Source organism: Myotis myotis, unplaced genomic scaffold (genome assembly GCF_014108235.1).
Source record: "Myotis myotis isolate mMyoMyo1 unplaced genomic scaffold, mMyoMyo1.p scaffold_m19_p_2, whole genome shotgun sequence".
Taxonomy (NCBI): Eukaryota; Metazoa; Chordata; class Mammalia; order Chiroptera; family Vespertilionidae; genus Myotis; species Myotis myotis.
In genome coordinates this window covers 188,077,014-188,098,772 of record NW_023416324.1, presented here as the reverse complement: position 1 = coordinate 188,098,772, position 21,759 = coordinate 188,077,014, and the positions used below count along the sequence as shown (strand labels likewise).

The 21,759-nt window shown below is 41.7% G+C and overlaps 1 protein-coding gene across 9 annotated transcripts in view; it reads right to left on the bottom strand.

Annotated features, from left to right (window-relative positions):
- GOLIM4 (golgi integral membrane protein 4) overlaps positions 1–15,208 on the bottom strand; it is an 82,646-nt gene extending 67,438 nt beyond the window's left edge. For 2 of the 9 annotated variants that reach the window (XM_036348519.1, XM_036348516.1), the window contains exon 1: positions 14,214–15,202. In XM_036348519.1, the coding sequence (XP_036204412.1) occupies positions 14,214–14,400 (187 nt within the window). In that variant the 5' untranslated portion in view covers positions 14,401–15,202. Of the gene's footprint in view, positions 1–14,213 lie in introns of all 9 variants that reach the window. The other 7 variants (XM_036348514.1, XM_036348515.1, XM_036348513.1 and 4 more) reach the window with 5 other exon arrangements.
- Between the last annotated feature and the right edge of the window lie 6,551 nt (positions 15,209–21,759).

Here is a 21,759-nt window from a genome sequence, read left to right as displayed (position 1 = left end):
CAACAGTTAAAGGAAATGTAGTGTCACCAAAACAATAACGTTGTGTTGGACAGAAAAATATTTTACAATACTTCTGTTTTAATTTTTAAATTTAAATTAATTAAAATTTAAAATTCAGTTCCTCAATCACACTAGCTGCATTGTGAGTGCTTTTGCCACACATGGCCAAGGCTACGCTGGAAAGCACAGATGTCGAGTCATTCTATCTTTCTGAGGCTCGCTTTCTTCATTGATAAACCACAGAAGCTAATCAAGATAAAGAATCCCCAGTTAGAATTTTTGCCAACTGAAGCCCACATGTTCCGTTCAAAATGTGAGCCATTCATGATGCAGGAATGCAGCTGAGTGTCCAGGGATCTTATGACTTCAAAGTCGGGAATCGGATGTTTACATAAAATATCGTTTTCCTTGTAGACAACTACTGTGAAATTTTTCAGAGTGCTCTGTAGGCCAAACCAAAACATAACCATATGCTGCTCTTTGCAACCTGGGTTCTACAAACATTCTCTCCCGCTCCACCAATCTATGATTTATTTAGGAGTGATCTGACTTCTACATCTGGAAACTAAAAATCGCAGCTGGAGAATCAGTTGAGTGGTGAGGTTCAAAGTCACCTCTAGAGTCAGGATGAAGCCACAGCTGCTATCAGGAGGTGACAGCCTGTGGCGAAAATAGCCAGAGCTTAAGCCCTGTCTATACCCCAGCATGCATAGGAGTCCAAAAAAAATCACCCCAAGGTAAAGAACCAACCAGGCCCCTATTTTTGGATCGAGGACAATGTGCCAGAGAGATAGGATGGAAAGGGTGGGAAGCCAAGTTCACCACAGTGACTACTAGTCTAATACATTGGAACGCATGGAGCCTTCCAGGATCCTCCAGGGCATGTGCGATCCAAAAAGGAACAAGGTTAACACGCTATTGACGTAAAAAGCTGTTGAGGTGAAGCAGGAAGGAGTAGCTTGAGCAGCCATCAGCACCTTCCTTAAACACAGAGATGGGCAGAGGTGGGGGCTGGCAGCTAGACTCCCAGGAGACCAGTTCTCTAATCCAGGTGAGTCACCATCTGGGAATATTTACTGTTTGACAGAATCTGTAAAGGATTGAGTTTCTCTCCATGAGGCAAAGTCAGAAAGAAACTCTGTTTTGTGATTACTGTTAAAACCTCATTATAGTGAGTTCCAGGGCAAGGGAGCCTTGGAAATTGAGGATTAGTCAGGGCCTTGAGTTAGGATTCAAGCAATGTGAGCTTCAATACCAACTGTGTCACTGGCTGGCTGTGGGACATCCATTTTCCCCAATTTAAACTGGTCACAATATGGCATATTTTGCTTTATTCTATAACATAGTATAGTTTTCAGGGGGGAAAAATGCTATCATGAATATAAAGCAATTTGGAAAGTATAAATTTCTCATGTAATTGCCAGGTACTTTTTACTATTCATGAAGCAATTACTAATGGAGTCTAAGGAATGCAACTATTAAATGCCATTTAGGTCCCTAATTAGGATTCTTCTAATTTGAGGGGGTTGAGTAGGTTAGAGCTTTATGGGAATAGTAGTGGCTATTGCTACCCCATTACAAACCCAACTACTTTCAAGGATTCATGGGATAGGACCAGGGGAGGTCAAATTCCAAGGTGGACTTAAAAATACCTCAGAAAGAGGAATTTGCCGTAAAGCAGTGTGGTTCTTAACCTTTTTCAGGTCACTGAGGCTTTGAGAATCTGATAAAAGCTATGGCTTCTGTCTTAGAAGATGGCACATATACAAAAGTGACATATTTTCAGGAAGTTCATGGACCCCCATGGATCCCAAATAGAAAATGCCCCCCCGAAAGGAAGAGAAGGTCAGAGACAAGACCCACAATGTGGTCTTAGGAATGAGTTGTAGGAACAGCTGGAGGCCAAAAATACAACAAAGCAGTCTTTCTTTAAAGGTGCAGCCTGTACTCAAAGTGTTGCTACTGTGGGACCAAGATGAAGATTTCTAAGGGTTACTCACAAATACCACCATTCTAGCTAACTCTTGGTTGCTGCTTCCTTGGACAGTTTCAACAGAAAAGAGCTTCCTTTAGCTCTGTCCATTTGGACCGTAATCAATCCAGGGAATAAAAGATATATTAAAAAACAAAATTTTAACCTGTAAATCTCCGTAAGAATCACACTGCACATTAGCACTACAGTGTGGAACATGGAGGGAAATTTGCCCTTTTGGTTTTTGGAACAGAGAACAGAGACCACACGTCACAGGAGACTTATGGTATCCACAAGATTAACACCAAGAGAAGTCCACAGTAACATAAAGTGACAATGGATATCATGACAGTAACCTGGCACCCACACAGAGAGGAGTGGGGCAGAGAGACAATCACTGATTCAACAGAAATTCAACAGTCACTTCTCACTGACAAGAACAGAATTCTTCCTTAATTGTTGAATGGAATATGGCCTCAAAGCTTTTGAAAAAATATTCCCTATCCAATTCCCAATCTCTTATAGAAATATGTTTAGGCCAGTCAAAAGGAAAATAGAAATATTTATCTCATGTATTTCTAATTACTAAAATATGTTTAGAAGAGTGAGGTCATACCATGAATTTGGAATTACAATTGTTCAGAAAACATAAATGACTTTTTTATAATATGCTTTTATCCCCTACTTTTATTTTATCAATATCACAAAAGAATACTCATATACTGCAATATTTTAAACTTGACTTTCAAAGTAAGGATGAATGAACAAGTTGAAATTGGCATTCCATTTACACTTTCTTTAAATAAAAGATTTTGTTATCCAAGACCAGTGAAACTCTATAAAAATTATCTTCTGGCCCTAACTGGTTTGGCTCAGTGGATAGAACATCAGTCTGTGGACTGAAAGGTCCCAGGTTCGATTCTGGTCAAGGGCATGTAACTTGGTTGCAGGCACATCCCCAGTAGGAGATGTGCAGGAGGCAGCTGATCGATGTTTCTCTCTCATCGATGTTTCTAACTATCCCTCTCCCTTCCTCTCTGTGAAAAAAAATCAATAAAATATATTTTTTAAAAAATTATCTTCTATTAAATAGCAAGGTCTTCACCAGGGACCATAGTCTATAAAGTCAGAAGGAACATTCAGAAGCATGTGAAAATACTATATGAACTAACACACGGCACTGCATTCCCATCTACTTGCCAATGAAATACAGTCCTTTGTAGCAGTGGGAAAGTTTCACATTTTGTCAATGGATTTTGAAACTCTCCAAGGACATGACACCTTCCACTTTGGAATTTCTCTTGACAGCCTACAGGTTGGATTGTACTTCAGAAAGTTACCTGGACCACTCTTTTAATCTTAATTCTTCCGGATAAGATGCTTTAGACAATTTCCTTCTGGAGGCCATGATTTCAAATGCCATTTCTTACTTCAAATTAAATGGTAAATCACATTTTAATATGTAGCAAAACATTTTTTCAAAAGCATTAGGTTGCATAATCCAAGACAGCGATGGATTAGAACAGTGGCCTGGTACATAGAAAGTGTCCAATAAATGTTAGCTTGTGAGGACTTTGGTAATGATAAAACAGTGATGCTTTATCCCTTTCAAGATGACTAGGTTATTAAAATACTTTCCATTTCATCTTGGGTCCTCATGTTGTAAGTTCCCTGTTGGTGCTATGAAAAGTCCTACAAAAAGGGTCAGATGAGCAGGGTTAAAAGCAGGCCTTCTGAGGCCTGCCAACCACTTTGTGAACTCTGAAACAGATTCTTCAATCCCAGTTGAGTTTTGAGAAGATTTCAACCCTAATCCGAAGCTTCATCATGTGACTTTCATGACAGATCTAGGGAGAATCACCCAGCTAAGCCCAACTTCCTTTCCCATACAGATTGTAGAGTAAAATTTGTTGCTTTAAGGAAATCTAGTTTGGGGATGATTTGCTGTGCAACAGGGTAGCTAATACAGGTTTTGGAAGTGAAGTGCTGTCGTAACCAGTGTCTCAAAGGTGGGAGCAGCACTGGGACTGTGTCGAGAGCCTTACAAGGGGTGCAAGTAGAGGATAAGGTGCCTTGAGCACAGAGTCCACAGAATTCTGGCTCTGAAAGGATCGCCAGTAAAGGCGTAAATGAAAGTGAAAATTTTATTGGAAGCTGGAAATTATGTAATGACAGAAGGCTTCCCAATACCCCCACTTCCATATAGGTACATGACCTGCAGTAGCTTGCAGGTATATGAGAAGTAAAAAATGAACGGGGTGGTTTACCTAAGATTTCCCAGCAAAGTGTTAAAGATGCTACCTGGTTTTTTCTTGTTACTGTGAGAAGGAAGGACTACTAAACAGAAAGGAGGCAGGACTTGTTGGTTTTGAGCATTCTCAGCCTCCCTAGACTACAAACAAGGCAAAATTAAGAAACAGCTTCCAAGCAAAGATCAATTCCAGGGGACTGTCAGGAAAAAAGAACATGATCTAAAGATGAGGTGCAGAGCGTGGCTTCTGAAATTCTTGGTAAGAGCTTGGAAATGTGGTGCCTCAGAGAGTGATGCAGCCAGGCCGCAGGAAAAGTTTAAGGCTGTGACTTGCAGGTCCTTCCAATAGGCCTTTGGGAAGATAAAGGGCGTGGTCTCTCCTTAGTCTCAGCAGAAGCCCAAGCCAGAGAAGGATTTACCTTCAAGAAATATGTGGGTGTGGTTTTTGTCTAACAGAGTAAGCGCCAACGAGTTTCACAGAAGACCCGCAAAAGTTTCGAGAGCATTTTATCAGCAAAAACTGCCAGTTTGGACTGAAAGGGACAGAGACAGTACTAGATGCAAAAGGGCCATAGATCCCAAAAGTTCTACCGGCAGGAAGCAGGCTGAGAAAACTCAGAAACAGGCACATAATACCTTCCATGAAAAAGGAAGGATGATTCAGAGAGTGGAACCAATAGCCAAAAGACAAGAATAAACAGTCATGGAAAATTATTCCCAGGCCTGAAAACCTATGCAAGGACCATGTATTTGCCCAGTTGGATTTCGGAATTGCGATGAACCAGTGAGTCCTACATACCTTGGATTTTCTGCTTTGATGAACAAAACTATGGAGGCATCTTAATGCCTGCCCCCCCCACCCCCCGTTGTATGTTGGTTGTTTCAAGGTCAGAATACTTGACACCTTAGTTTCATAGGCCTGCAGATGAAGAGGAACTTACTGGAAAAACTAAACCCAAGGAGCTTCACCCACACACAGATCAAACTTAGATGACTTCTGGATTTTGAGCTGATGCTCACCTAGATAGCAAAGAGAATTTATTTTTCATCTTCTAATAAAAGAGATGTGTGACATAGGTACAATTTAACATGTTTTATAGCATCAAACCTTTAAAAAGGATATGAAGTCCCTTTAAAAATCCCCTTGAAATGTTTTTTAATAGGTTAAGACAGTGGTTGGCAAACTCAGTCAACAAAGCCAAATATCAACAGTACAACGATTGAAATTTCTTTTGAGAGCCAAATTTTTTAAACTTAAACTATATAAGTAGGTACATTGTTATTAACTTAATTAGGGTACTCCTAAGGCTTAGGAAGAGCCACACTCAAGGGGCCAAAGAGCCACATGTGGCTCGAGAGCCGCAGTTTCCCGACCACGGGATTAAGAGATTGATATAATAGAAATTATAGATTCATATTATTAAATCTTAACAATGTAAAACTTGGTAAACTGTTCTACACTAACCAAACTAGATAATCAAGTAATTATCAGCTACTCAATTTTAATATATGTTTAGGATATTGATATTATAGCATCAAGCTGTCGTCCAGAGCATCCAAGCAATATCAAAGCTCTCTGAAATATCTTAATTTGTAGATTTTTGTTTGTTTTTAACAAAAGCTCCACATAAAGGGGCTTAAATGGGATGCAAAATGGGAAAAAGGGATGTTTATCTCTCTTAAAATAATTATAGATTGTTCTTAAATTCACTTACTCTCAAAGGAAAGGAAATGGTGTCATTCAAATGTTCTATAATGCCTTACTCAGAATGACAGCGTATCTGTTACTTTTCTATTCGCTCTCATACTGTGACATTTTATATACGAAAAGTTGTTAAAGCAATATACATATTTTTAAATGTCGTAGTTATAAAGAGCAATTTATTTCATGCCCACGTCCCTCCAGGCGATGAGCCTATTTAGTGAGGCTTATTAGTGAAGGGCAATGACTGACATGTCCTCTGGATAAGCACTCCCAGGCCAATAAAAGCAAAGAACACAAATATGCCATTCAGAGAGACACCGCATTGTTAGAAACAGCAACGCCCACTTCTGTCCTGACGGGGTGGGTGCTGCCGGTCTGCCCAGAGAGAGCAGAGCGCTGTGCGGAGTGCCACACTGCACTGCAGGGCAGGATACACGGGCGCTGCACTTAGCTTGAGACACAGGGTAAGTGACTCATCAGGTTCAGGACTGTTTTCTTCACTGTAAGATGCAGTGTTCATATCAGACTTGAAGAGTTGATGCATTCCTAACCTCCTGGCAGGTACTCCCAACGTGAGTTCTTACTTCAGGCACACAAAACCTGTACTTTTCCCCCTATAATAAACTTCTAAAAAGGAAACTTTATGCTAGTACATTATAAATGAAAAATCTGACTTGCATGGCACTCATGGATGGTAACTGTAAAAGTTAAGTGCAATAAAACAATTATTAAATTCTAGCTATCAGGCTGTTGGCTCCCTGAAATCTGCTCTCTTCGAAAAAAAAACAAATGAGCAACTCTATCTAGGGTAGAGGTTCTAGAATCAAATTGAGAGTTTCTACTTGATTTGTCAAGAACACACTGAAAGGGAATTCAAAAGGGCGGGTTTTTTTTTAATTATATGATTTGATGTTATTTTATGTGGCATCTGCATGCCGCCTAAAATCAACTCAGTATCACCCCAAATCATCTTTCATAACAGAAACAAAAGTCCTACACTCTGGAAATCAAATAATCACACCAGTTACCTCTGATCTAAATTTTATCTTGAATCCTCATATGACTCATCTAACCTACTTTCTCAAAACCAGTAATACTGTCATGAGACACTAAGATAATTTTTTAGGTCAATGGAGTACTGAGAAAAGAACATGAGCTAGGAAGTCACATTAGGGTTCTAAGCTGTTTCGTTGGATTTGACCTTGATCCTGGCAAGTTCACCTCTCTGAGCTTCAGATTGCTCATTCACATTATAGTGCTTGTGTCACTGTTAAATGAGAAAAAGCCTGTTCCTGAACACAGTAGACAATCAATAAATGCTATGTACTTAAAATAATTTAATTCCTTCAAATAAATTTTTAAAATTCTATCTTAATAAAGTCACTTCAAATAACAGTAGCTTAGGAGGACAATATAGTTTGCCATTTTATAATAAAGTTACATTACATATAAAACTTTCACTCCTAACAAAGCCAAAACCCCACAAACCACTGACTGGCAAAAGAAGGAAAAACATTTTGTCCTGAATGATAAAATAACAATATTTAGTGGTCACGATGAAAACAGCAACTCTTACTTGCAACCATGTAAAGTGTTTTCAGATCTTTTTCTTCCCCCCCCAAAAGGGTCAAAGACAGAGCGATTTTCAACCGGTGTGCCGCAAAAATTTTTAAAACATGCAATGCCTGTGGCTTAGTTGGCTGGGCGTGTCCCTTGCACCAAAAGGTTGCCAGTTCAATTCCAGGTGAGGGGACATGCCCCAGTTGTGGGCTCAATCCCTGGTAGGGAACTTGCGGGAGGCAGCCAATCAATGTTTCTCTCTCTCTCCCTTCCTCTTTCTCTAAAAAGTAATATTAATATTTAAAAATAAACATACAATACCTCACTATTATTTAGTCAGGGGCACAGACCTCTTTTCCCTTAGATTGTCAAATAAAAAACTGACAACAGCCAACACAGTAATAGCCTCCCAGTGTGAAAATCAAAATTGTACCTATTTTTTTGTCAAACTGACAAAAAACATATATTTTTGGTGTGCACAGAATTTTAGTAATCAGTTTATATGCGCCATGAGATGAAAAAGGTTGAAAATTGCTGTACTAGATATAGCAAATGATGGCCAAATAACCAGCGTGATACTAATCCAGCAACAGTAGCCTTTCCTTATTGGTCTAAACCTTTCCTTATTGATCACCCAATAAGTGTCATTGCTATTCACGCCGGCATTCACGTTGTGCACTTTAAGTGTATTATTTCTAATCCATACAAGTGTGCAAGACAGTCATCGTTATCCCCAATTAAATATGAAGAAGCTGAAGTTGAGAGAGGTCAAGGTCATTCTACTGGCCAACGCCAGAAATGCATTCACACTGTACCCGATGCCAAACCCACTCTCCTTTCATTAGTCCTCGTTTCTTTTCAGGACATAAAGATGTGAGCAAGAATGTCTCCATGCCTGGAAAATCATAAACTGATGTTAGTCCCCTTTTTTCTCTCTCTCCCTTCTTCTGGTTTCTCTCAAATCCTTTGTATTTTGGTCCACGGCAGCTTCAGTCGTCATTTCCTCAACTCCAGTTCACTCATTCCGAAAGTCACTGAAACCTGGCCTTGTGCCTCTGTCCTATAAGCAACTGCATTTGGAATTTTTTTTAAAAAAATTTCAAGGTACGGTTTTCAGCCCACCTGGTACTTAAGCTAAAGGCTCACAGTAATGAGCAATTTTCTTACATGATCTTACATGTCAGCCTATAGTGGCATGTTCCCATTTACAGGGATAACTAAGGCAGACGCAATGTGTGGAATCAAATATTTCTGCACATTACAGATATTCAACAGAATATGTAACTGAGGACATTTTTCAAAAAGTGTCTAGAAGTTTTTCTCTTTTATTCAGGAAATGGATTTTAAGGCAAAGTTTTACATTCAAATAAAAACTACGGAGCCCAGAAAGTATTCCTGTTCTATTTTTTTTCAGCCTTGCCAAAGCAAAGCCTCCAAAACTTAGGTTGCTTCGCCCCCCAAAAACGGGAGAGAGAATCTGTTCTATTTTTTAAAATACAATAGAATTAAACAAAAACAGCTTGATAAATAACTCCTTTTAACTGCAAGATGTACTTCAGTGAAAATGTTTATTTACTAGAAACTAACTTTGCACTTGAAAATGCGTAAACCTATAACACACGGCCCACCCCTGTGGGTTAAATTACTGAGGTCTGTGAACCATTCTAAGGTACATGAGGTTCCCCAATAGACCAAAGTACAGACTACAGCTTTCTAAGCATCTCATACTGACTAACACTACTGATCCTTGCGATAACCTCTTATAAGCACTGCTAGAGGCCTAGTGCATGAAATTCGTGCACGGGTAGGGTCCCTGGGCCTGGCCAGCGATCAGGGCCAGCCGGGGCCTTCTTTCATTCCGCGCCACCCCCTGGTGGTCAGTGCACATCATAGCAAGCAACTAAACTCCCAGTCTCCTGGTCAATCTCCCGACGGGACAATTTACATATTAGGCTTTTATATATAAAGATTATCCTGATTACCACATACAATGAAAACGAGCCACAGAGAAGTTAAGTAATTTGCAGACGATCACACAGCTATTGCGGGTGGGAGCAAGAAATCAAATTCAAGCGCCGACTCCTCAGCCCTTATCCATTACACTTAATTGCCCACCATATATAAAGCCCATTCATTGGCAGAGAGAAAATACCACAAGGTCACAGACCTACTATTTACTGAGCACCTGCTATATTGCCCAGCACCAGGCACTGGAGATGAAAGAATAAAAAAAGCCTGGGTCTGAGCTAAAAGAGACTTTTTCTTTTTTTTCTTTATTTTTTCTTTTCCTTTTAAAGCAGATTCAGGGTAGGTTGAAAACAAAGTAACCAGTTACAATAAAATGTGTTCAGCCTCTGGCTAGCAGACCATCCTGCCTGTTAGGAGAACACAATGCAAAGGGCAACTAACTGAGAAAACAATATAACCTTAGAAGCACTAAAGGTTTTTTATTTTAAATTGTTGCCCTACACGTACCTGGACTTATCTGGAACAGAAGCATAGAAAACATTATCTAAACCTTTCCTTGATGACTTCAGGTCATCACTGGGAAGACCAAGAGCACTACAATAATGTCATATACAGTGTTTTAGGAATGAAGGACACTTTGCTCCTACTTTTTTGTTGTTGATTTTTAGAGAGAGGAAGGGAGGGAGACAGAGAGGGAGAGAGAGAAAAACATTGATGTGAGAGTGAGAAACATTAATCAATTGCCTCCCATACACACCCCAAGCAGGGATTGAATCTGAAAGCTGGGTATGCGCCCTGATCAGGAATGGAACCTGCCACTTTTGGGTGTATGGGACAACACTCCAACCAACTGAGCCACATAGACCAGGGCTGTTCCTACTTTTAAAACATTTGAAGTTATATCTCACTCCCAGATCTTATTGCACAAGGTTATTGCCTACCTCTAGCAGTTACACTCTCTCCCAATCTGAAATGACACAGAAGAGAGTTAATCAGTAACCATATTCCAAGTTTAAATTGTCAAGGAAAGCCCCTTTTCCAGAGTAAAGTACTCAGATTTATGACAGTTCACCTATTTTCTTCTACGTTCATTCATTTACGTACAATAAGAGGAGGTGGCTCACTAGGAAAACGAATTTTGTGAATTTCAAAAATTTTTACCCATGACAAACCTGGGAAGAGAGATAAAATATCTTACATCTAACAGGGACAGTGACTATAGTAACAACCTATCTTCAATGAGCAGTACCTACTATGTGCCAGGTATGCTACCAGTTTAATAGGGATTAATTATTTTACCCTCACAATATCCCTATGAAATATGTCATTCTAACCTCCAGTATATAAGAAAACTGAGGCCCACGTTCACATAAAAAGTTGCAGGACCAGAATTTGAATCACATGCTCAAGAAAAAGAAAGAAAAAAAAAAAGCCTTAAGTGTCTTTGCGGCCAAGCAGGTACAGTAACTGTGTGAAGTGGCTCAGTGTTAAGATTATGGAGCTGTGGTTCTCAACTTGGCAGCACGTTGTAATAACCTGGGGAGATTGCCAGGGGAGCTCCACCCCCCCGGACTGTGATTTGATTGGTCTGGGAGCTGCCCAGGTAATTCTAATGGCCAGTCAAAACTGAGAACCACTGTGTGTAGACTCAGAGAATGGTGCATGGCCCACTTGAGAGGAGTTTTAAAATGTTTAGAAGGTTAAGGAAACACTGTGCTGGTCAAAGGTTGTTAGGACTGCCTCTGCCAACAGTACGTAACCTCTGCCCCACTCCTCAGCATCATTAAGGTACAGTGTGGATGGCAGACAGATCAGTACATAGATAGGCTGGCAGACATACACATTTATATTTAGTGGGGAGAGGGCTGCCTAGTCTTGGAACTTCCCCCATGTCACCCTACCATCTCCTACTTATGGAACTATTCTACTATAAAAACCCTAGGTGTTAGAGGTAACCGCCTTTCAAAATAAACTCTGGAGTACAACGCATTCTTAAACTGAAGACATCCTAAATATGCTCACTTAACAAATGTGTACCTTCAGATTATAAGGCCAAACTACGTAAACATTTCAAGAGTCATTTATTTTTCTTAATGTATTTTTATTGATTTCGGAGAGGAAGGGAGAGAGAGAGATAGAGACAATGATGAGAGAGAATCGATTGGCTGCCTCCTGCACGCCCTGACCGGGGGATCGAGCCCGCAACCCAGACATGTGCTTGGTTCATAGGTCGACACTCAACCATTGAACCATGCCAGCTGGGCTCAGGAGTCATACTTTTTATAGAAGGCTACTCATAATTAACGCTAATCTTAATCCAAGACAGATCAAGAGATCTCAGGAAACTAAACAAGTCTTGAAAATAGAGAGTTTAATGCCCTAAAAACAAATGCAGGTGGTACATAGCACTGCTGAGTAAAATGTCATTTGTCATTGGAAAAGAGAAGCAAACCTGCATACCATCAGAAAAGCTTCATTACCTGGCCTGCAGATGTGAAATCCAAAATAAATGCTACAGAAGTCAATCGGGAATCCACTTTAAAAAGAATACACTGTAGCCTGCTTGGGAAACAATTCTTCATGCTTAATCATGTTATAATAGTTGCAGCACCACAACTCAAGAGGAAATAGCAAAAGGGTAAAACTAAGAAATGGACTTTAAGGCAAGTCATTCAAACTTAGCTACATCTTTTCTTCCGCAGCAAAGCAAATATTGTGCAGTTTAACTGTCTCGTGTTACCACTTAGGACCACTCCCCCCACTACCACCGAAAGAAGGCATATAAAAGAAGAAAAGACATTGAAATTGATTTTTAAAATGGAATGCTGCAAATAAAGGCCATGTCTCAGAAAGCAAGGTCTTGGTCAATGAGTTTCAACATTGGCAGCTGCGGCAAATGCGCTACTTGGGGCAAAATATTTTGTTGCCATTATGTGTTTGGTTTTTTCCAAAGCAGAGACTGGGAAGTGGAGCCCAAGAAAGCAGACTAATGTGCTTGGGATTAATGTTCTCACCGCAGCTCAGGATAATTTTATCAGTTGACTGAATGAATATATATGGACCCCCTCCTGAGTGTCAGGCACTGTGCAGTGCTGAGGATGCTGCTGATAGCACCTGCTCTCATGGGTCTCCTAAAGTAAGAGACCAAGGCAACCACTTCACAGAGTTCACCACACAAGCCCCTTCTGTAAACATCCAGCCCTGCCTTTGTACTATTAGACAGAAAAATTTTCCCTTGTTCTAAGCACTGAACTTCACAGGGAAGCCGCTGCCATCATCTAAATAAATAAGTAAATAAATACATACCCATACTTTGAATACCAACAATATTATTCATGGATAAACATCCACAAATTAAAAAAAATTTTAAGTTAAGACTGTACCAAAAATAGGTTTTCCTTTTGAAGTAAGCCCAGCTCACATATTTTCACTGTCTGTGGCTGTGTAGCTTCAGTAAGCTAAAAATACTTTCCCTTCTGCTAAGTTGGGAAGAGCAAAAAAGACCAAGCAATCGGCCGTGTATCATTTTCACTCATCTTAATTTTTTTTACTAGAAAACACTCAAAATAGCTGAAGTAACAAAAAGGCATCTGTTTTATATTTGTGTACAGACACACTGGCAGATACATCTATTCGGCTCGTATCCTCACAGTAATATGAAATAAGCTATAGGTGCCCTATCAGCAAAGACTGTCGACATTTCACTACTCCTAGCTTTTCATTATTATTTTGGTTGGAGAGAGGGCTGCATAAGTGTTGAAAACTAACCCCAAGTACAAGTAAAAGCTTTCAAAATATAGATACGCTACTTGGGCAAAGCATACAGGATGGTTATGCTCTTAAGAAGACAACTTGGTGGTTACTGTACAGTCATGCATCATTTATGTTTCTGAAATTTACATTGAGATCTGAAAAGAGAAAGATAGAACTTTAAGTCTTTCTGCAGGTCTTGCTCAAGTTGTGTTTGCTATGTCTGGTAAAGTGAAAACACTGTATTTCTCTTCTTGGACTTCTCAAAGCTAACTGTAAAACCACACACACACACACATACACACACACACACACACACACACACACACCTCTACCTCTGTGATAAACTAAATGTTATTCAGGAAAACAAACATTTTTCCCTCCAGCAAAAACATACCTGCAGGATGGTAAACAGAAGTAGTGTGGACGTTTCCAATACCTCTAAAGTCCACCCTACTAGGTTACCAGAAACTAGCCTTCCACGGGACTAGGCCATTAGTTTGAGCTGCTGGGTTATGGCTGAGTTTCCCTTAGGGAAAAAACAGCTCAGTTTGAGAAACCTCTGCCAAACTCCCCATTTCTTGGGCTACTGACAACGTCAAACGAAAAGCAAGTGGCTAGATTAGAACCAGGGAACCATGCCCCTCTGGGATGGGCTGGCAGTAGGGGAGCAAGGGCTGCTGGCTTGCCTGCCCCGACAGCGCCGGGCCTTTGCTAAGCGCTGGAAGACAGGAGTCGGTGTGCGCCCGGCCATCCAATGCCCAGCGGGTCTAGGGGCCGGCGCTACCCATTTCAAAGGGAACCGCCCGGGGAACCCGGACGACGGGGATGTCATCTCCCCTGACACTCGGGGCTCAGCGACCCTGCAGGGCTCGCCTCCGATGTCCCCGCAGGTCAGAGGTGGCCCCCGCGATGCCAACGGCTCTCCAAAGCCACTTTCCCAGCCCGGGCGGAGGCGCTGGGAAAAGTTGGCCGCCGGCCGCGCGCGGGAGTCCCGTTAAGCGTACCTTGCAGCTGGGCGGAAAGGGACTCCTGGTGCTGCTGGTACTTTTGCGCCACCGCCTCGGCTTTGCGCAGCTGCGTCTGCAGCTCGTAGTAGAGCATCGCGCCGTAGAGGAAGCCGAAGACCACGGTCAGCAGCAGCAGCGTCTGGAAGATCCGCTTCTGCTTTCGGGAACACATCCCGTTGCCCATCGTCCCCGCCGGCCCTTCCTCCCGCCGCCCGAGCGAGCGCCTCAGCAGCGGCCGCTGCAGGAGGGGGCCGGGCGCAGCATGGGGAGGAGACGCGAGACACAAAAGCGGGGCTGAGGGGGAAGTGGCGCCCGCTCAGCCCCCACGCGCCGCGGGGCGCGCAGCCATGGACGCGGCCGGGGCGGCCGCCGCCAAACTTTTGCGAGGCTGGCTCTCCGCGGGTGCCGGGGCCCGCGAGGGGGCCCTCCGCATACTTCTGAGCGCGGTGCCCTGGCCGATCCCCGGGCGCGCCTGCCCTGTTTCCTGCTCCCCACTTTTTTGGCCCGGCTGCCCCCGGCGGCGCTCGGAGTCCCGCCCTGGCCGCTCCCCGCCCCCTCGCGGCGATTCCCACTGCGCGACTTTGTTGCCACCAAAAGGAGGGGTGCGCGCCCAACAAAAGGAGCCGGGCTCCGGGCGGCGCCTCCGCGCGCGGCCCGCGGGATCTGGGTGACCCGTGGGGGCTGGGGGCTCGCCCCGGTTTGGGGGATGGCGGGCGGCTGTCACTGACGGGGCCGCGGAGCCTGGGCCGCCGCCGCCTCCCACCCAACTTACGTGTCACCCACAGCCCCGCTAGTCTGGCCAACGGGATTCCCGGAGGAAGTCCCACTCGGGCTCCCCGCTCATTGGGCCCGTCCGAGCTGCACCTCCCTCCCTTCGGGAAGGCAGTGCCGGGCTCGATTGGACGCCCGCTTTGTCCGTCCGACCCCAGGGCCGCGCCTTCCCTCCCACGGCGGGGCAGCGAGGGGCTGGTGGGCAGTGAGGCCGCTGGGCGCCGGGGTGCGCCCACGTGGAGCGCGGGCGGGTGGGGGGAGGCGGCGGAGCCTGGGGCTGGAGGGTTGGGGTGCGCCGCGGACGTGTCCCGGCCTGAAACTGGGTGCGGTCCGGTGCGCACGTGTGTGAGTGTGCATGTGAGTGAGTGAGAGCCGGCGCTCAAAGTCTATAAATGCAGAGCGCGGAGGAGAGCAACTACACTCCATCGGGCGTCCTTTCTTTCTTTCCCCATCCCGGGGGCAGATGCCATGGACACAAGGGGTAGCTACATTGTCAGCACAGTCTTCTTGGTGGAACAGGAGATGCCAAGCTGAGGCTTGCCCCATCCAGTGTTACCAGTGGGAATGCACTTGTGCCCGCAGATGGCAGGGCACTAGTGGGTAGACTAGCACTCTAGCGCGCTAGACTGACTGCTCAACTGTCCACGTGGGTTGGGGAAAACAGCTTGTCTTTGGCAGACGGGAAAGAAATGATCTCATTTTTTTTTTCCCCTGGCTGCAAATAGAATAATTTAAAAACAAATCTTACAGACTGAAATGAGCACACATTCATTTTGTCATATGTATTTGTTTTATTGGTGGCTAAAAAAGAAACCCACCACATCAGTTACCTTGTTAAATTACATTTTAAAGGCCAACAAAGGTTCCCCATGTAAAAACAAGTAAAACAAACATAATAAACACAAACCTCTCCAAAGAAAATCCATAGTGCATTTGTTCTTTCTGTGTGCTTGAGAGGGGAAAATTGAGGTTATGCATAAATAATTTTGTTTCTGCTCTTGACCTGAATTCTAAGAAAGTAAATTATTTCTCAAAAGCCTCGGTAGTGTCATGGAATTTATTACCTACTGCATAATTTTAATGATATTCTAACCAGATTTTAGTCATCAGTAATGGCCAGTGAGTGCTCAAAAAAAAAAAAAAAAGGTAGATCTGTTTAGCCAAATAAAACATAAAGACAGTCCCTGGTGCAGGATTTTTTAGGTTGGCCCTGAAGTTAGAGGATTCTAAAAACCGTAAAAATAAACTGAATTTACAACCTAACTAGACTGTGACATAAATTTAAACTACTATGAAAACTAAGTGTACGTGGTATGTACTTTTCCCTAATAAATAACTCACAGTATAATGTTCAAAATGCTTTCATGTACAGATAGATTATCTCACTTGGCACAGACACATTAAGTACAGATGTTCCTCAACTTACATTGGGATTATGTCCTGATAAACCCATCATAAATTGAAATTATCTTAAGTCAAAAATGCATTTAATACACCTACCCTACAGAATATCATAGCTTAGCCCAGGTCAGCAGGGGTCTGATGAAATTATCTTAAGTCAAAAATGCATTTAATACACCTACGCTTCAGAATATCATAGCTTAGCCGCTCATTGGGCCCGTCTGAGCTGCACCTCCCTCCCTTCGGGAAGGCAGTGCCGGGCCTGCTTAATACACCTCCAACTGCTCCCCCCACCGGCCTGGTTGCCCCTCACTGCCCCCTCTGCCAGCCTGGTCACCCCACACAGTCTGCCACTCAATCGTTTGGTCGTCCCTCACTAACCCCCCGGCCGGCCTTGTCGCCCCACTCAGCCAGTTCCGTTGTGATGGCCCCTGGCTCTTTATAGATAGATAGATAGATAGATAGATAGATAGATAGATAGATAGATGATAGATAGATAGATAGATAGATAGATAGATAGATAGATAGATAGATATCTCATGTAATTTATGCTATGGTTTTCACGCCATCGTAAAGTCAAAAATTCATAAGTCGAACAATTTTAAGTTGAAACACTTTGTAAGTCAAGGGCTATTGTAAGTCAAGGACCATATGTATTAAGGCTCACATTTTGGTAAATAAGCCAATATTTACCAAAGTGACTGCGATAGCTATAGGATCTTCTAGGTCATGCAGAGACTTAGGAGCTCATAGGATTAGAACCCAGGTCAGAATCCTGCCTTTTCCCTTTCTTTCTCCTATAGAAGCCAGGTTCTCATTTATTTTAAACAAGTTATATTAACAACTGGTATCTGGGCCATTAAAATGAGAACCAAAATTAAAAAGTAAAAATTCTAAAAAAGTTCTAGAGTTTTTTTCTGTCATGTAAATATTATATAGCCTTGTTATTAGTGGGGTGCTCTCTGTGTTCCCCCTATTGCTGGTGGAAGTAGCCTTCTTGGGGTGCCACAGAAATAAGATTTTCCTGAGGCCCCCATGAAAGGATGAGGTCTCATGGAAAGCTGCATTTCTTTGGAATTAAACCCCTGGGTTTCCAAAGCCCCATCTCCCTCTGTTCCACCATGGAAAATGCCCCCTTTTTTCTTCAACAGAGCTAAGGTCAAAGCCATCGCCCAGAGCTTCTGCTCTGAGTGTGCACAGTCCAGTCCAGCCCAGCATCTGGCTAGGTCAGCTTATGTTCCCAGGTGCAGTCCATTGTGTATGGGGTCTGCATGGCCATGGGCCATGCGGCTTCTAGGGCCACATGGCAGGCTAGCATGGGTCATGGAACAAGGGAGTGCAAGGAAGCAAGAGCAAAGCAAAAGGAACAAGAGAGAGAGCATTCCCTTGTCTTTGGATTATGTGTTCCTAACTTTTCTCAAGCTTCTATTGGGGTCCACCTTCCTAGCCAATGAATGATCTTTGTTCCCAGGTTACACTGACAAGCAAGCATCTTCCCTACATCACCCTGACTTCACTGCACATGTGCCCATCTTCCTCCTTGTTGACCCCCCTTACCCCCACCCACTCTTCTCCCCCCCCCCCGCCCCCGCCCCCCCTCCTCGCCCCTCCCCCGCACCACACACACACACTGTGATTGGAATGGACCAGTGGTTTTTCTGGGGAGCGTGAAAAGGCAGTTTCCTGGTGAAGCTGCCCAGATGACCATGCTTATAATGTCTGGCCTTCCCTTTGTTTTCTTCCTATTATTAATATTAGCTAGTTAATGACTACGGTACCAGCCTTACTTGTTATTGAATTTGCTGCTTTAAATTTCCCTCTTTTAGTTTGACTCTTAGAAATCAAGACTGGATCATTCCTGAGTACAATTTGCTAAACTCTTCTCTCAAAAAAAACAAAAAACAAAAAACAAAACAACAACAACAAAAGAACCAACAAAAAAAAAAACCTCCCAAAACTACTCTGGAGAAAATAAAGTTTTATAGTTACAATCCTAGACCATACTTAAATAGAAAATTATACTAGTCATAAAAGAAGAAGAAATTGTACAGAGGGTTGAGAAATTATTTTTATATATTATACAGTTTGCAGTATTTAGTTGTATTTCAGAACCTTTGTACAATCCTTATGCTTCTGGAATACGTGATTACTCATTTTAAACCTCTGATTTCTTTGCATCTGATTCCAGACTCCATAGGTATTCTTTGCCTAAAGCTGCTGGCTGGCTGTACAGAAAATAATAAATGTGGGCCATAAAACACAACTCAATATTTAGTCATAAAATTTGAAAGAGAACAAAAATTATTACCTGAAGTTATCCATTATTTCAAATTCAAGAAGGATATGTGGAAGTACATAAAATCACTAATGGCAGTGTCTTTATAATATTACTTTTCCAAGGTGAAGTATGCTGGTAGTTTCTTGAAAATATCAATAGAGAGCTTTTGGGAAACCAACATGGGGGGAGCTATCCAGGGGCTATAAATTCAATTTACATAACATTGCTTTTGTGTAGAGCTTGTAATAAATGGGCTAGTTAGGCTAGTCTTGCCACATCCATGTTAGTTATATTTTATTTTTGTTTCTTTATTATTTTAATAATAGTATCATGTAATTCTATTTCTATTTGCCATATATTTAATAATATATATAATTAAAAATGTGTAAGTCCTGAAGAATATCACCAATTTAATGTTTTATTTCTAAGGTAGGCAGCAATGAAAGAGATTCAAGGTCCTACATTTGAGAAGGGCTAAGGAAAGATTAGGGAACATCAGCATTCTCTTCAGTTTCAGTAAATTTGTCATTCTGATAAAATTTGTTTATTTTCAAATAGGGGAAAGCAAGAAAAGCATGGTTAAGGGATATAGCCAGTATCTAATTTGTAAAAATGAGTGATTTTAAATTAATAATATTCAGGACCCTAGAGTAAATAATTTTCATTTTCTGAAATTTCTCAATTAACTCTTTACCACAAATTAAATTCAATATATTTTTTAATTTGTAAGAGAAGTCAACATCTAAGAAAAGGTGCTGAATGTTAAACAAATTTTTTACATAATTTGTAACTATGGTGATGGATGTTAAGTAGACTTATTTTGGTGATCATTTTGCAATAAATACATATATTGCATCATTATGTTGTACACCTGAAACTAATATAACGTTATGTGTTGATTATATCTCAATTAAAAGTAAATCAATAAAATTTTAAATGGTGTTTCAATATTAATAAAGCAGTTTTAACCTTTTCATGTGAAAACTGCTGAAACCAACTCCCCTTTTCTCATCAGGAAACTTCACTCTTTATCTCTGCCTTTTTGCCACTTCTCCCTTTTTGCCACTTCTCCCTTTACTAGCACTTAATTAACACACAAGCTTCTCCTTGCCACCTTTGCCTGACCTGTGCTGATGGGTAAAGTGTAGGAAGTGGGCCTCTGTGATCCATCTCCAGCAAGATTGGCTTTTGATGGAAATGGTTGCTGAATTTCCCCAGGGCAAACAGAATGTAGGGAGGAGGGAAGAGGACTTAAGAGCAAGGAACTGTGCACGTGGGCCAGCATCATGGTGGAAAACCCAGAGGCACCTGCCTCAGCTAGACAGGGAGAGGTGGAGGCAATTAGAAAAGGCCTCAGCCCAATTTTTTCAAATGGCCCAATGGGAGACAGCAAGACCTAGTCCACGTATGAGGAAACAGGTGACCCCATAGTACTCAGCCAATGAGGAATTGGAGGAGGGACTGACTCGCTGCCCCAGATGTGCCTGTACAAGCAGGCAGACACCACTTTCAAGAAGTATTAAAAATCTCATTTTCCAGAATTTGAATTCAGACAGGTGAGCATTTCTACAAAAGGAAGCTACATTAAAGTATTCTCTTTTTGAGGATTCTGGGTAAGGTGTTTTGAAACTCCCTTTTCACAAGATTTTGCTAATGATCTGGTGGTAATTGTTAGCAGATTAACAAAGTAAAAAGTAGGCCTTTGGCTAAATGAACAACAAGTAATTGAACCCCATTCTATGTGTCTTGGTACCTTACTTTGGTCCGTTTCTAAACTGTCATCTTTGTAACTGAGCTATTAAGGAGTTAAATAGTAAAGGGGAAAGTTGATGTTTAGCCCTTATTTGTAAAATGCTTTTCAATAAGAAAAACCTTACCTTTGACATCACTAATAAATACCTTTTGAATGTGAACTACTTTGGTAATGGGGAAATGATTTATAAGGCCCCACTTACCATAAGATGTATAGCTAGACAAAAGAAACGGGATCGCCAAAACCGGTTTGGCTCAGTGGATAGAGCGTCGGCCTGCGGACTGAAAGGTCCTGGGTTTGATTCCGGTCAAGGGTATGTACTTGGGTTGCGGCCACATCCCCAGTAGGAGATGTGCAGGAGGCAGCTGATCGATGTTTCTAACTCTCTATCTCTCTCCCTTCCTCTCTGTAAAAAATCAATAAAAATATATTTAAAAAAAAAAAAAAGAAAGAAACGGGATCTATCATTGGTTAAACTTCTTTAACAACCTTCTAAAACAGGCCCATCTAGCACATTCTAAAACGCTTCAAATTGTAAGGTGGCATAAGAAATTATTTTGAATTTGTTGCTTAACCTTTATTATGCTAGCCTGTAATGAAATAACTAGCATATTAATTTTAGAAAATAGTTTCCTAGAATTTTAGAATGAATGGAAAAGGATCATATGTGAAACTCAGAAGTGAAACGAACTTCCCAAATCTTCTGTTGGCTCATTCAGGCAGCTTTTTACTTGCTTCCTGCCTTCAGGGAGACCATGGAAAAGTTCAGCAGCCAATGAAACATGACATTTTTAATGGTTCCCTCCCAAAAAATGTAGAGTTTATTGGATTCCTTTATATAAAAGATGTGCTTGGTTTATCCATAACCATTTTATAGAAATGGTATTATAACTTTAATAGGTTATATGATAGGTACTTATAATAATGACTTAATTGTCATGAGGCATGGCTGATCATATTTATGATGTAACAAATGCTAACTCCTGGGTCAGAAATTCAGTATTCAATTTCAGAACTATTCCCAAGGGATCTCATAATCTGCTTCATAAACATTTTTTATACTCTGGTTTTCAGAACGTTTCGAGTTAAAACAAAGGGACTATCAATATTTCTACTTAGAAATAAACTGGAGAAAACTTTCAAATAAAAAAATAAGAAGAATCAAGTTACCTCACCATTAAATTCATCTCAAATTAAAATCGTTACATAGAAACATTTGTTTGGGGTTACTCTGCTCCTTCTCATTGTGTTTTCTAGTTCAACTCTTCAACTCCTGGCATCCAATATCCTAGTAATTCTCTTTGGTTTTCCAGAATCCTTATCTATGATTCGCCGCCCCC